We start from the raw sequence: 13,039 nt of genomic DNA on the forward strand, positions 1-13,039 counted from the left end.
TGGTCCCTTTTAAAAGGGTGTGGTCCCTTTTAAAAGGGTGTGGTCCCTTTAAATGGGTGTGGTCCCTTTTAAAAGGGTGTGGTCCCTTTAAATGGGTGTGGTCCCTTTAAAGGATCTGGGTCCCTTTAAGAGGGTGGGGGCTGGGTCTGTGGGCATGGCCGCTTTATGCAAATGAGGGCGTGGCACTGCTGGGTGTGGCTAATTTGCATATTATGAGCAGGGGAGGGGTTGTTGGGCGTGGCCGCGTTATGCAAATGAGGGCGCGGGGCTGGTTGTAACGAGGGGGCGTGGCCTGACCGGGGCTCCGCCCCCTCCCCACAGCACCCCCGCCCTTCCCCCCCCCGCCCGCCCCGCCCCTCCCCCAAGCCCCCCCAGAAGGTCAAGGCCGCCATCGCCACCATCCCGGTGGGGGGAGGGGAGGGGCTGCTGCCCCGCCCCCCGCCCGACCCGCCCCGCCCCCCCTCCGCCGGACCCCGCCCCTCCCCCCCTCCTCCTCCTCCTCCCCTCCCCCCCCCCGCTCCCCCCTCCCCCTCCGCCGGCGACTGGGACGCCGCCGCCCCTCCCCCGCCTCCCGCCGACCCCCCCTGCCCCTCCCCCAGCGCCGAGGCCTGGAGCCAGCGGGACCCCGTGGGGGAGGGGCCGCCCAGCCCCGCCCCCCCCGACCCGGTGAGTGACCTCCCCCTCCCCCCACAACCTCCCCTCCCCCTCCTTTTTAATCGCCTCGTTAATTAACCCGCGCTCCCCTCCCCCCACCGCAGGCCGAGCGCTGGGCCCCGCCCCCCGAGGCCCCGCCCCCCGCCGGCCCCTCCTCCGCCCCCTCCCCCCCCGCCGCCCCTCCCCCTCCCGCCCCTCCCCCCGCCGAGGGAGGGGCCAAGAAGGCGAAGCTGCGCCCCCCCCCCCTGAAAAAAACCTTCGACTCCGTGGACAGGTGAGGGGGGAGGGGCGGGGGGAGGGGCCGCGAGCTCTGCCGAGTTTTGGGGGATTTTGGGGGAAATTTTGGGATCATTTGGGGAGGTTTTGGGGGGATTTTTGGGGTGATTTTTGGGTGATTTTTGGGGAGTTTGTGGGGGGGGGTTTTGGGGGTTTTTGGGGTTCTTGGGATGATTTTTGGGGAGTTTTTGGGGTGGGTTTTGGGGGTGGGTTTTGGGGGTTTTTGGGGTGGGTTTTGGGGGTGTTTTTGGGGGGTTTTTGGGGTGGGTTTTGGGGGTGTTTTTGGGGGCTTTTTGGGGTGGGTTTTGGGGGTGTTTTTGGGGGGTTTTTGGGGTGGGTTTTGGGGGTGTTTTTGGGGGGTTTTTGGGGTGGGTTTTGGGGGTGTTTTGGGGGGTTTTTGGGGTGGGTTTTGGGGTGTTTTGGGGGGTTTCTGGGGTCCCTGACACGCTCCCCACAGGGTCTTGTCCGAGGTGGATTTCGAGGAGCGTTTCGCTGAACTCCCCGAGTTCCGGCCCGAGGAGGTTCTCCCCTCCCCCACCCTGCAGGCTCTGGCCACCTCCCCCAGAACCATCCTGGGCAGTTACCGCAAGAAACGCAAAAACTCCACGGGTCAGTGACCCCTGGGTGACCCCTCAGTGACCCCTGAGTGACCTCAAGTGACCCGAGTGACCCCTGAGTGACCTCGAGTGTCCCTGAGTGACCCTGAGTGACCCCTGAGTGACCCCGAGTGACCTCGAGTGACCCCTGAGTGACCCCTGACCCTGAGTGACCTCTCAGTCACCCCAAGTGACCCCTGAGTGACCCTGAGTGACCTCAAGTGACCCCTGAGTGACCCCTGAGTGACCCGAGTGACCCCTAGTGACTTTGAATGACCCCTGAGTGACCCTGAGTGACCTCTCAGTGACCCCTAAGTGACCTCTCAGTCACCCCAAGTGACCTCTGAGTGACCCCTGAGTGACCCTGAGTGACCCCTGAGTGACCTCCCAGTGACCCCTGAGTGATCCTGACTGACCCCCAGTGACCTTGAGTGTCCCTGAGTGACCCCTGACCCTGAGTGACCTGTCAGTCACCCCAAGTGACCTCTGAGTGACCCCTGAGTGACCTTTGACCCCTGCTGACCTCTGACCCCAGACCTGGACCCCCCTGGCGATGACCCCTCCTCCCCCAAGCGGAAGCTGCGGCGTCGCTCGAGCTGCGGCTCCGACCCCACGACCCCGAAAAGCGCCAAATGCGAGGGGGACATCTTCACCTTCGAGAGAGCAGGTGGGGGAGGGGACATTGAGGGGTGTGGGGGAGGGGACATTGAGGTTGGGGACAGCCAAATTTCGGGGAACCCTTAAATCAGGATCGTCTCTAATTTGGGGATTTTTTTTTTTATTTATTTATTTTTTTTTTTTCCCCTTCCTGGTCCGGTCTGGGGGTTCCTGAGGTGGGGGGCAGGGCTCTGGGGGTTTTTTTCCTCTCCCCCCTTTTGGGACCCCCCCCCCCTCTGACGGAGTTTCCTGCAGGGGGGGAGGGCGAGGACGTCCTGGGGGAACTCGAGTACGACAAGGTCCCGTTCTCGTCCCTGCGCCGCACCCTGGACCAGCGCCGAGCTCTGGTCATGCAGCTCTTCCAGGAGCACGGCTTCTTCCCCTCGGGTGAGCCCCCAAATCCCCCGAAATCGCCCCAAAAGTGGCCCTGAGTTATCCCAAAATCACCCCAGAGTTATCCGTGAAATCGCCCCAAAACTGGCTCTGAGTTATCTCAAAATCACCCCAAAATCCCCTGAAATCGCCCCAAAACTGGCCCTGAGTTGTCCCAAAATCACCCCAGAGTTATCCGTGAATTATCTCACCATTTCCTGTGAATTACGCCTTTATTAACCGTGAATGACCCCAAAGCCACCCCGGAATTATCTGTGAATTATCACAGGATTACCCCAAAATCACCCCACGATTATCTGTGAATTATCCCTGATCCATCCCCATTTATCCCCAATTTATCCCTGATTTATCCCTGAATTATCCCTGAATTATCCCTGAATTAGCCCGATTTATCTCTGATCCATCCCCGATTTATCCCCTATTTATCCCTGATCCATCCCCGATCCATCCCCGATTCATCCCTGATTTATCCCCGATTCATCCCTGATCCATCCCTGATTTATCCCTGATCCATCCCCGATTCATCCCTGATTTATCCCTGATTTATCCCTGAATTATCCCCGATTTATCTCTGATCCATCCCCGATTCATCCCTGATTTATCCCCGATTCATCCCTGATCCATCCCTGATTTATCCCTGATTTATCCCTGAATTATCCCTGAATTATCCCTGATTTATCCTGATTCATCCTGATTTATCCCTGATTTATCCCCGATTTATCCCTGATTTATCCCTGAATTATCCCCGATTCATCCCTGATCCATCCCTGATTTATCCTGATTTATCCCCGATTTATCCCTGATTTATCCCTGAATTATCCCCGATTCATCCCTGATCCATCCCTGATTTATCCCTGATTTATCCCCGATTTATCCCTGATTTATCCCTGAATTATCCCTGATTTATCCCCGATTTATCCCCGATCCATCCCCGATTTATCCCCTATTTATCCCTGATCCATCCCTGATCCATCCCCAATTTATCCCTGAATTATCCCCGATTTATCCCCGATTTATCCCCTATTTATCCCTGATTTATCCCCGATTTATCCCCGATCCATCCCCGATTTATCCCCTATTTATCCCTGATCCATCCCCGATCCATCCCCAATTTATCCCTGAATTATCCCCGATTTATCCCCGATCCATCCCTGAATTATCCCCGATTTATCCCAAATTTATCCCCGATCCCTCCCCGATCCCTCCCCGATCCATCCCCGATTTCTCCCTGAATCACCCCACAACCTCCCCACGATTTTCCCCGAATCCCTCTGGTGTTCTTGGCCCGGGTCCCCCGCGGACCCCCGCAGGTTTCGGGGCTGTCGCTGACCGTCCCCCCGTGTCCCCAGCCCAGGCCACCGCCGCTTTCCAGTCGCGATTCGCCGACATTTTCCCGACCAAGCTTTGCCTGCAGCTCAAGATCCGCGAGGTCCGACAGAAGATCATGCAGGCGGCCACGCCCACCGACCCCGCCCCGCCCACCGACCCCGAAGGTCCCGCCCCTTCCGCAGAGCCCACGCCCCCCGCGGCGGCACCGCCCAATCAGGCCCCGCCTCCCTCCTCCTCTTCCTCCTCTGACCCCGCCCCTTCCGCTGAGCCCCCGCCCCCCTCGCCTCCCGCGGGCGGGGCGCGCTGAGCCGAGGCCACGCCCCCTCCTTTTTTTTGCTCCTCCCCTCGTTTTTTTGTCCTCGAGGGGCGGGGTCAGGTGGGGGTCACGTGACCGGGATCTTTTAATGGTAAAGAAATATTTGGAGCTCCGCCCCTCGTTTGTGTCGCCGTTTGTGATTGGCTGGAGGGAGTGTGGGGGGGCGGGGTGGGGTGCCACGCCCTTTCTTAAAGGGGACGTGGGGAGAGGACAGGGACAGGGAGGTGGCACCTCCAGGATAGCTGGGGAGCACTGGGGACACCACAGGGGTGGCACTGGGACACTGGGAGATACTGGGGGACACTGGGGACATGGCAGAGGTGGCACGGGGACACCCGGGGGACACCGTGGCAGTGGCACTGGGAATCACTGGGGGACACTGGGACAATCTGGCGACACCCTGAGGACCCCACAGAGGTGGCACAGGGACACTGGGGACACCCTGGGGACACCAGAAAGGTGGCACTGGGACACTGGGGACACTCTGGGGACACCGGAGAGGTGGCACAGGGACACTGGGGACACCCTGGGGTCACTGGGACAACCTGGGGACACCAAAGAGGTGGCACAGGGACACTGGGACACCCTGGGGACACTGGGACACTCCGGGAACACCTCGGGGGGCGGGGTCACGAGGACACATTGACCAATGAAGAACGGCCGTGGCGCCGTGGGCGGTGCCTGGCGGACCGAACCATTCTTAGCTGGGGGGGGGGGGGAAGGGCGGTGCCAACCAATGACAGCCTCGCTCCGCCCTCTCCACCGCTCATTGGTCGGTGAGCAATCTCGCCGGCGCGGATTGGCTGAGAGAATCTCGCGAGATTTCAGCCCCTGCTGCTTGCACGGTCGAACCCGCGCTCGGCCTCTTCCGGCGGGGCAGCGGCGGCGGCGAGGTCGGGGCGGGAGCGGAGCCGAGGGAGGGGGAAAAAAAATGGGGAAAAACGGGGGTGGAAAAGGGAAAAAAGCACAAGCGGGAATGGCCGGGCTGACCCCGCGTCGTGTCCCCGCAGATGCCCGGTGTGACGGTGAAGGACGTGAACCAGCAGGAGTTCGTGCGGGCGCTCGCCGCTTTCCTCAAGAAGTGAGGGGGGAGCGAGGGCCCGGTGCGGTTGTGAGGGGGAGGCACCGGGGCGGGGGCCGGGTGGGTGAGCGGGGTCCCGCGGTACCGGAGGGGCCAAGGGCGGAGCTCCCGAGGGTCGCCCGCTGCCGGTGCCGGTACCGATCCCGGTGGCGCTCCCGCGCAGGTCGGGGAAGCTGAAGGTGCCCGAATGGGCCGACACGGTGAAGTTGGCCAAGCACAAGGAGCTGGCGCCCTATGACGAGAACTGGTTTTACACCAGGGCAGGTGAGAGCCCAAACCGGCACCGGGCCCGGGGCTGGATCCTCCCCGAGCCCGCTCCTGGTTCCCGTTATCCCCGGGAGGGTTCCCGTTCCTCCCGGGTTTGTCCCGGTTCTCCCCGGCTCTGCCCGACCCGGTTCCATCCCCGTTCCCCGGTTCTGAACCCCGGTCCGGTCCCCGTTCCCCCGTTCTGTCCCCGGTTCCATCCCCGTTCCGTTCCCCGGTTCCATCCCCATTTCCCCGGTTGTTCTCCCAGTTGTTCCCCCATTCCCATCCCCACCCCCGTTTCTCCATCTCCCCGCAGCCTCCACGGCCCCACACCTTTACCTGTGGGTTAGGACAGGTGTGGGCTCTATCCCCAGTTCCCATCCCAGTTTCCCCAGTCCCCATCCCAGTTTCCCCATTCCCATCCCCGTTTCTCCATCTCCCCGCAGCCTCTATGGCCCCACACCTTTACCTGTGGGTTGGGACAGGTGTGGGCTCCATCCCCGTTTCCTCTCCCCAGTTTCCCCGGTTGTTTCCCCAGTTCCATCCCAGTTTCCCCAGTCCCATCCCAGTTTCCCCAGTCCCATCCCCGTTTCTCCATCTCCCCGCAGCCTCCACGGCCCGACACCTTTACCTGTGGGTTAGGACAGGTGTGGGCTCCATCCCAGTTTCCCCAGTCCCATCCCAGTTTCCCCAGTTCCCATCCCAGTTTCCCCAATTCCCATCCCAGTTTCCCCAGTCCCATCCCCAGTCCTTTCTCCATCTCCCCACAGCCTCCACGGCCCCACACCTTTACCTGTGGGTTGGGACAGGTGTGGGCTCCATCCCCGTTTCCTCTCCCCAGTTTCCCCAGTTGTTTCCCCAGTTCCCATCCCAGTTTCCCCAGTTCCCATCCCAGTTTCCCCAGTTCCCATCCCAGTTTCCCCAGTTCCCATCCCAGTTTCCCCAGTTCCCATCCCAGTTTCCCCAGTCCCATCCCAGTTTCCCCATTCCCATCCCAGTTTCTCCATCCCCCCGCAGCCTCCACGGCCCCACACCTTTACCTGTGGGTTGGAACAGGTGTGGGCTCCATCCCCGTTTCCTCTCCCCAGTTTCCCCAGTTGTTTCCCCAGTTCCCATCCCAGTTTCCCCAGTCCCATCCCCGTTTCTCCATCTCCCCGCAGCCTCCACGGCCCGACACCTTTACCTGTGGGTTAGGACAGGTGTGGGCTCCATCCCAGTTTCCCCAGTCCCCATCCCAGTTTCCCCAGTCCCCATCCCAGTTTCCCCATTCCCATCCCAATTTCCCCAGTCCTTTCTCCATCTCCCCGCAGCCTCCACGGCCCCACACCTTTACCTGTGGGTTAGGACAGGTGTGGGCTCTATCCCCAGTTCCCATCCCAGTTTCCCTATTCCCATCCCAGTTTCCCCAGTCCCATCCCCAGTCCTTTCTCCATCTCCCCACAGCCTCCACGGCCCCACACCTTTACCTGTGGGTTGGGACAGGTGTGGGCTCCATCCCAGTTTCCCCAGTTCCCATCCCAGTTTCCCCAGTCCTTTCTCCATCTCCCCGCAGCCTCCACGGCCCGACACCTTTACCTGCGCGGCGGGGCAGGTGTGGGCTCCATGACCGTTTCCTCTCCCCAGTTTCCCCAGTTGTTTCCCCAGTTCCCATCCCAGTTTCCCCAGTCCCATCCCAGTTTCCCCATTCCCATCCCAGTTTCTCCATCCCCCCGCAGCCTCCACGGCCCCACACCTTTACCTGTGGGTTGGGACAGGTGTGGGCTCCATCCCAGTTTCCCCAGTTCCCATCCCAGTTTCCCCAGTCCTTTCTCCATCTCCCCGCAGCCTCCACGGCCCGACACCTTTACCTGCGCGGCGGGGCAGGTGTGGGCTCCATGACCAAGGTGTACGGGGGCCGGCAGCGCCGCGGGGTCCGGCCCAGCCACTTCAGCCGCGGCTCGGGGGCCGTGGCCCGGCGGGTGCTGCAGGCGCTCGAGGCGCTCAAGGTGGTGGAGAAGGACCAGGACGGGTCAGTCTGATTGGATTCATTTCATTTCTTTCTGCTTTTAATTGCATTTTTTTTCCTGCTTTTAATTGTTTTTTTTTCCGTTTTTATTTTGATTTTTTTCCGATTTTATTTTGATTTTTTTCCGATTTTATTTTGATTTTTTTTCCGATTTTATTTTGATTTTTTTCCGATTTTATTTTGATTTTTTTCCGATTTTATTTTGATTTTTTTCCGATTTTATTTTGATTTTTTTCCGATTTTATTTTGATTTTTTTTTCGATTTTATTTTGATTTTTTTCCGATTTTATTTTGATTTTTTTCCGATTTTATTTTGATTTTTTTTTCGATTTTATTTTGATTTTTTTCCGATTTTATTTTGATTTTTTTTTCGATTTTATTTTGATTTTTTTCCGATTTTATTTTGATTTTTTTTCGATTTTATTTTGATTTTTTTTCCGATTTTATTTTGATTTTTTTCCGATTTTATTTATTTTGATTTTTTTCCGATTTTATTTTGATTTTTTTTCCGATTTTATTTTGATTTTTTTTTCGATTTTAGTTTGATTTTTTTCCGATTTTATTTTGATTTTTTTCCGCTTTTATTTTGATTTTTTTCCGATTTTATTTTGATTTTTTTTCCGATTTTATTTTGATTCTTTTCCGCTTTCAATTTGATTCTTTTCTGCTTTTAATTTGATTCTTTTCCAATTTAAATTTGATTCTTTTCTAATTTAAATTTGATTCTTTTCCGCTTTTAATTTGATTCTTTTCCGATTTAAATTCGATTCTTTTCCGATTTAAATTCATTTTCCACATTTATTTTGATTTTTTTTCGGATTTTAATTTGACTTTTTTCCGCTTTTAATTTGAATTTTTTCCGATTTAAATTTGATTTTTTTCCGCTTTTAATTTGATTTTTTTTTCCGATTTTGATTTTATTTTTTTCGCTTTTAATTTTTTTCCGATTTTAATTTCAATTTTTTCACCTTTAATTCGATTTTTTTTTCCACTCTTAATTTGATTTTTTATCCCTTTTAATTTGATTTTTTTCCCACTCTTAATTTGATTTTTTTCCCTTCAAAATTTGCTTTTTCTCCTCTGAATTTCCCCTTTCCGCATTCTAATTTTTCCACTTTTTTCCCCTCTAAATTTCCACTTTTTTTCCTTTCTAAATTTGCTGTTTATTCCTCTCATTTTTCTCTTTTCCCCCTTTAATTCCCCCCCTTTAATTTTAATTTTCTCTCCTTTAAATTTAATTTTCCCCTCTCATTTTTTATTTTTTATTTTTCCTTCCCTCCCAGGGGTAGAAAATTGACCCCACAGGGGCAGCGGGATCTGGATCGAATTGCTGGGCAGGTAAATTTTGGAGTATCCCAAATATTTATATATTTAAAAAAAAAAATTTAGGTTAATTTGTGCAATTTTAACCAATTTTTTTTTTGTTTTTAATTATTTTTTTCCTACCCATCCAGGTCGCTGCCGCCAGCAAGAAGCACTGAGGGAGAAAAAAAATAAATCATTTTCCCCCCCTTTAATTTCGAGTGTGTTTTTTGATTAAAAAATGCCCAAAAATCGAGAATTTAAAAAAAAAAATAAATAAAGGGGGGAGGGGGGGGTGAAGGGTGGGAATCGCCCCAAAACAGGAGGAAAAATCCTAAATTAACAAACTAATTAATGCTAAAATTCTTAAAAATATTCCTCAGGGATTCCCCCCCCCCCGCAAAAAAAAAAAGGAAAAAATATCCAAAAATAACGGGAAAAATAATTCCAAAATAATAATTTATTTTTTTTTTAATCTCCAGTCTCCGACTGCAGCAAATCTTGCAGGGAAGTGCAAAAAAAGCGCTTTTTTTTTTTTTAATTTATCCCAAAATGTCAAATTTTTAACAGCGAGCGTTGGGTTTTACAGGTGAGATCTGGGCTGAAAACAGATTTGGAAGAGGGAATTTTTTTTTTTTTTCTTTTAGACAATTCTGTGTTTCATGGCGGGGTTTTTTGGGTCTAAACCATCTAAAAAAATTGGAAATTTTTTTTTTTTTTTTTTTGTCACTTACCCCCTCGTTCTGTCCATGCGTGTCCTGAGAGACTCCAGGATGGGAAAAAAAAAAAATTTTAATCAATTCTTCCTTTTTTCCCCTTAATTTTACCTCATGAAATACACTTTACCTAGAGACAAGAATTTATTTTTTCCCCTGGTGATTTTTTTACTGCACTGAATCAGAGCTTGGCCTGAGGGGGGGGGAAAAAAAATCGGCTTTTCCTCAGGAAAAAAAATCAAAAAAAAGAGGTTTACCGCAAGAGGCGATTTTTTTTTTTTTCATCAAAGCCAAGTTCTGGCCCCAAAATCGTTATTTTTTACCTCAGAAATGGAAATTTTTCCCTCAGAAATAAAAAAGATTTTTATTTTCCCCTCGCGCCGCGTCCGCTCCCCTCAGGGATTGCGGGAGGGGGGCGTGTCCAAGGAGCAACGGCGCGCTGTGATTGGACGAGGAGCGGCGAATGGGCGTGGCCGCGTCAAAGGGCGGGAAAAACCTTCGTGTGGGAGCCGCCATTTTGTCCTCGGCGCCTCAGGGTGAGGCGGCGGCGGCGGCGGCGGCGGCTCCGGGCCCGTGAGCCACACGGGTGAGTCCGCGGTTCTGCGAACCTTCACACGCCGCTGGGCTTCTCCTTTACCCGCTCCCAGCGTCCTCGAAGCGGTTCGAACCCGCCTCCGGTGGGTTCTCCCTCATGGATGCGACAGCTTTTTCACACCCCCACGCGCGGCCTGGGTGTCTCCCCGCGGCTTCGAGGCCTCCCGGATTCGTCACCGCGTTCCGCCCGGGCCTGCGGTGCTGACCGGGCCGGTTCCGCCGCTGCCGCCCCGTTCCCTCTGTCCCGATTCCCCTCAGGACTGCGGGGAACAAAGGCGCGAGCCCCGCCGGGATTTTCATCCTCCTGTTCTAAATGAGAAACAAAAGTGTCGATACTTAGCAAAATTTAAATTCTTTTATTCGATATAGGCGCAGCAAGCAGCGCTGGGGAACGTGAGGGGTCAGCGCCCACTCCACGCTCAGTCGAACCTTGGTTTGCAGCTCCTTTTTATAGGATGGTTTTCCTTGTAATAATGGATAATTGTTATTTTTTTTGTTGTTGTTGTCATAATTGTGCCAGGTAAGCGGTGCTGGTTAAAAAGAAACATCCGTGGGACCGCTTGTGTGAAATCTCCGGACAATTTGTCGAGTAACCCTCAGGTTTTTGGTAAATAAAGAGCAGCACAAGTGGGAATCTGCCCTTGGCAGACAGGTTACAATTGATTACACAAAGGCAGGAAATCTGATTTCGAAAAATCTTTCAGGCTCTGGGAAATCCTCGTTTTGCAAAGTGGTATCGAATAGGATTTACTTAAAAAAAAAAAACAAAAAAAAAACAAAAAAAAAACCACAATATTCATAACGGGGGGATTTAAACAAGAGTGATTTCATCATAGATATTTTTCTCTGTTTAATATCCGTGCTTCATTTCAGGCCTGAGTATTCTGGCACTTCAGTTCTGTGTCTCCCAAGCCTTTGTTTTAGCCCCATTTTGGCCCCATTTTGACCAATTTAAGCCTCGTTTTTGCCTGTTTTGTCCAATTTTGACCAATTTTGGCCCCATTTTGTCCAATTTTGTTCCCATTTTGTCCAATTTTGGCCCCATTTTGACCCCATTTTCACCAATTTTGTCCAATTTTGTTCCTATTTTGGCCCCATTTTGTCCAATTTTGGCCCCATTTTCTCCCATTTTGGCCCAGTTTAGCCTCGGTTTTGTCCAATTTTAGCCCCGTTTTGGCCCGGTTTAGCCCCATTTTTCCCCCATTTCACCCCGTTTCTTTCCCAGTTTACCCCAGTTTACTCCCATTTTACGCCATTTTACCCCAGTTTAATCCCATTTTACCCCAGTTTAATCCCATTTCACCCCAGTTTAATCCCATTTTACCCTATTTCATTCCCATTTTACCCCCAGTTTGCTCCCAGTTTGCCCCAGTTTATTCCCATTTCACCCCAGTTCATTCCCAGTTTACTCCCATTTCACTCCAGTTTACCCCAGTTCACCCCATTTCATTCCCAGTTTACCACATTTGACCCCAGTTCATTCCCATTCCACCCCAGTTTACTCGGTTTCATCCCAGTTTATTCCCATTTCACCCCAGTTTCCTCCCATTTCAACCCATTTCCCCCCAGTTCATTCCCATTTCATTCCCAGTTCGCCCCAGTTCATTCCCATTTCACTCCCACTCCACCCCATTCCCCCCCAGTTCATTCCCATTTCACCCCAGTTCATTCCCATTCCCCCCCAGTTCATTCCCAGTTCGCCCCATTCCATTCCCATTTCACCCCATTCCATTCCCAGTTCACCCCAGTTCATTCCCAGTTTGCCCCATTCCATTCCCATTTCACCCCATTCCATTCCCATTCCCCCCCAGTTCATTCCCAGTTCACTCCCAGTTCACCCCAGTTCATTCCCATTTCACCCCATTTCACCCCATTCCCCCCCATTCCATTCCCAGTTCCCCCCAGTTCATTCCCATTCCCCCCCAGTTCACTCCCATTCCCCCCCATTCCATTCCCATTCCCCCCCAGTTCATTCCCAGTTTGCCCCATTCCATTCCCATTCCCCCCCAGTTCATTCCCATTCCCCCCAGTTCATTCCCAGTTTGCCCCATTCCATTCCCATTCCCCCCCAGTTCATTCCCATTCCCCCCAGTTCATTCCCAGTTTGCCCCATTCCATTCCCATTCCCCCCCAGTTCATTCCCATTCCCCCCAGTTCATTCCCAGTTTGCCCCATTCCATTCCCATTCCCCCCAGTTCACTCCCATTCCCCCCCAGTTCACTCCCATTCCCCCCAGTTCACTCCCATTCCCCCCCAGTTCACTCCCATTCCCCCCAGTTCATTCCCAGTTCACTCCCAGTTCATTCCCATTCCCCCCAGTTCATTCCCATTCCCCCCAGTTCACTCCCATTCCCCCCCAGTTCACTCCCATTCCCCCCAGTTCACTCCCATTCCCCCCAGTTCACTCCCATTCCCCCCAGTTCATTCCCATTCCCCCCCAGTTCATTCCCATTCCCCCCCAGTTCATTCCCATTCCCCCCAGTTCACTCCCATTCCCCCCAGTTCATTCCCATTCCCCCCAGTTCACTCCCATTCCCCCCAGTTCATTCCCATTCCCCCCCAGTTCACTCCCATTCCCCCCAGTTCACTCCCATTCCCCCCCAGTTCACTCCCATTCCCCCCCAGTTCATTCCCATTCCCCCCCAGTTCATTCCCAGTTTGCCCCATTCCATTCCCATTCCCCCCAGTTCACTCCCATTCCCCCCCAGTTCATTCCCATTCCCCCCATTCCATTCCCATCCCCCCCAGTTCACTCCCATTCCCCCCCAGTTCACTCCCATTCCCCCCAGTTCACTCCCATTCCCCCCCAGTTCACTCCCATTCCCCCCCAGTTCACTCCCATTCCCCCCAGTTCATTCCCATTCCCCCCAGTTC

At 53.3% G+C, this 13,039-nt stretch overlaps 2 protein-coding genes across 2 annotated transcripts; both read left to right on the forward strand.

Annotated features, from left to right (window-relative positions):
* Positions 1-259: 259 nt before the first annotated feature.
* Positions 260-4,334, forward strand: LOC134055957 (protein capicua homolog; the record flags this gene model as incomplete). Its single annotated transcript, XM_062512431.1, has 6 exons — positions 260-666; positions 759-928; positions 1,388-1,539; positions 2,062-2,193; positions 2,439-2,570; positions 3,926-4,334. Coding segments are annotated over 6 exons (1,280 nt in total), but the record flags the coding sequence as incomplete, so codon positions are not given.
* Positions 4,335-5,049: 715 nt separating this feature from the next.
* Positions 5,050-9,070, forward strand: RPS19 (ribosomal protein S19). Its single transcript, XM_062512376.1, has 6 exons — positions 5,050-5,114; positions 5,232-5,302; positions 5,466-5,566; positions 7,373-7,556; positions 8,837-8,891; positions 9,008-9,070. Exons 2-6 carry the CDS (start codon positions 5,232-5,234, stop codon positions 9,032-9,034), a joined length of 438 nt encoding a protein of 145 aa, XP_062368360.1. The 5' UTR covers positions 5,050-5,114; the 3' UTR covers positions 9,035-9,070.
* The last annotated feature ends 3,969 nt before the right edge of the window (positions 9,071-13,039 follow it).

The sequence above is a fragment of the Cinclus cinclus genome, chromosome 36 (assembly GCF_963662255.1).
Source record: "Cinclus cinclus chromosome 36, bCinCin1.1, whole genome shotgun sequence".
Classification (NCBI taxonomy): Eukaryota; Metazoa; Chordata; class Aves; order Passeriformes; family Cinclidae; genus Cinclus; species Cinclus cinclus.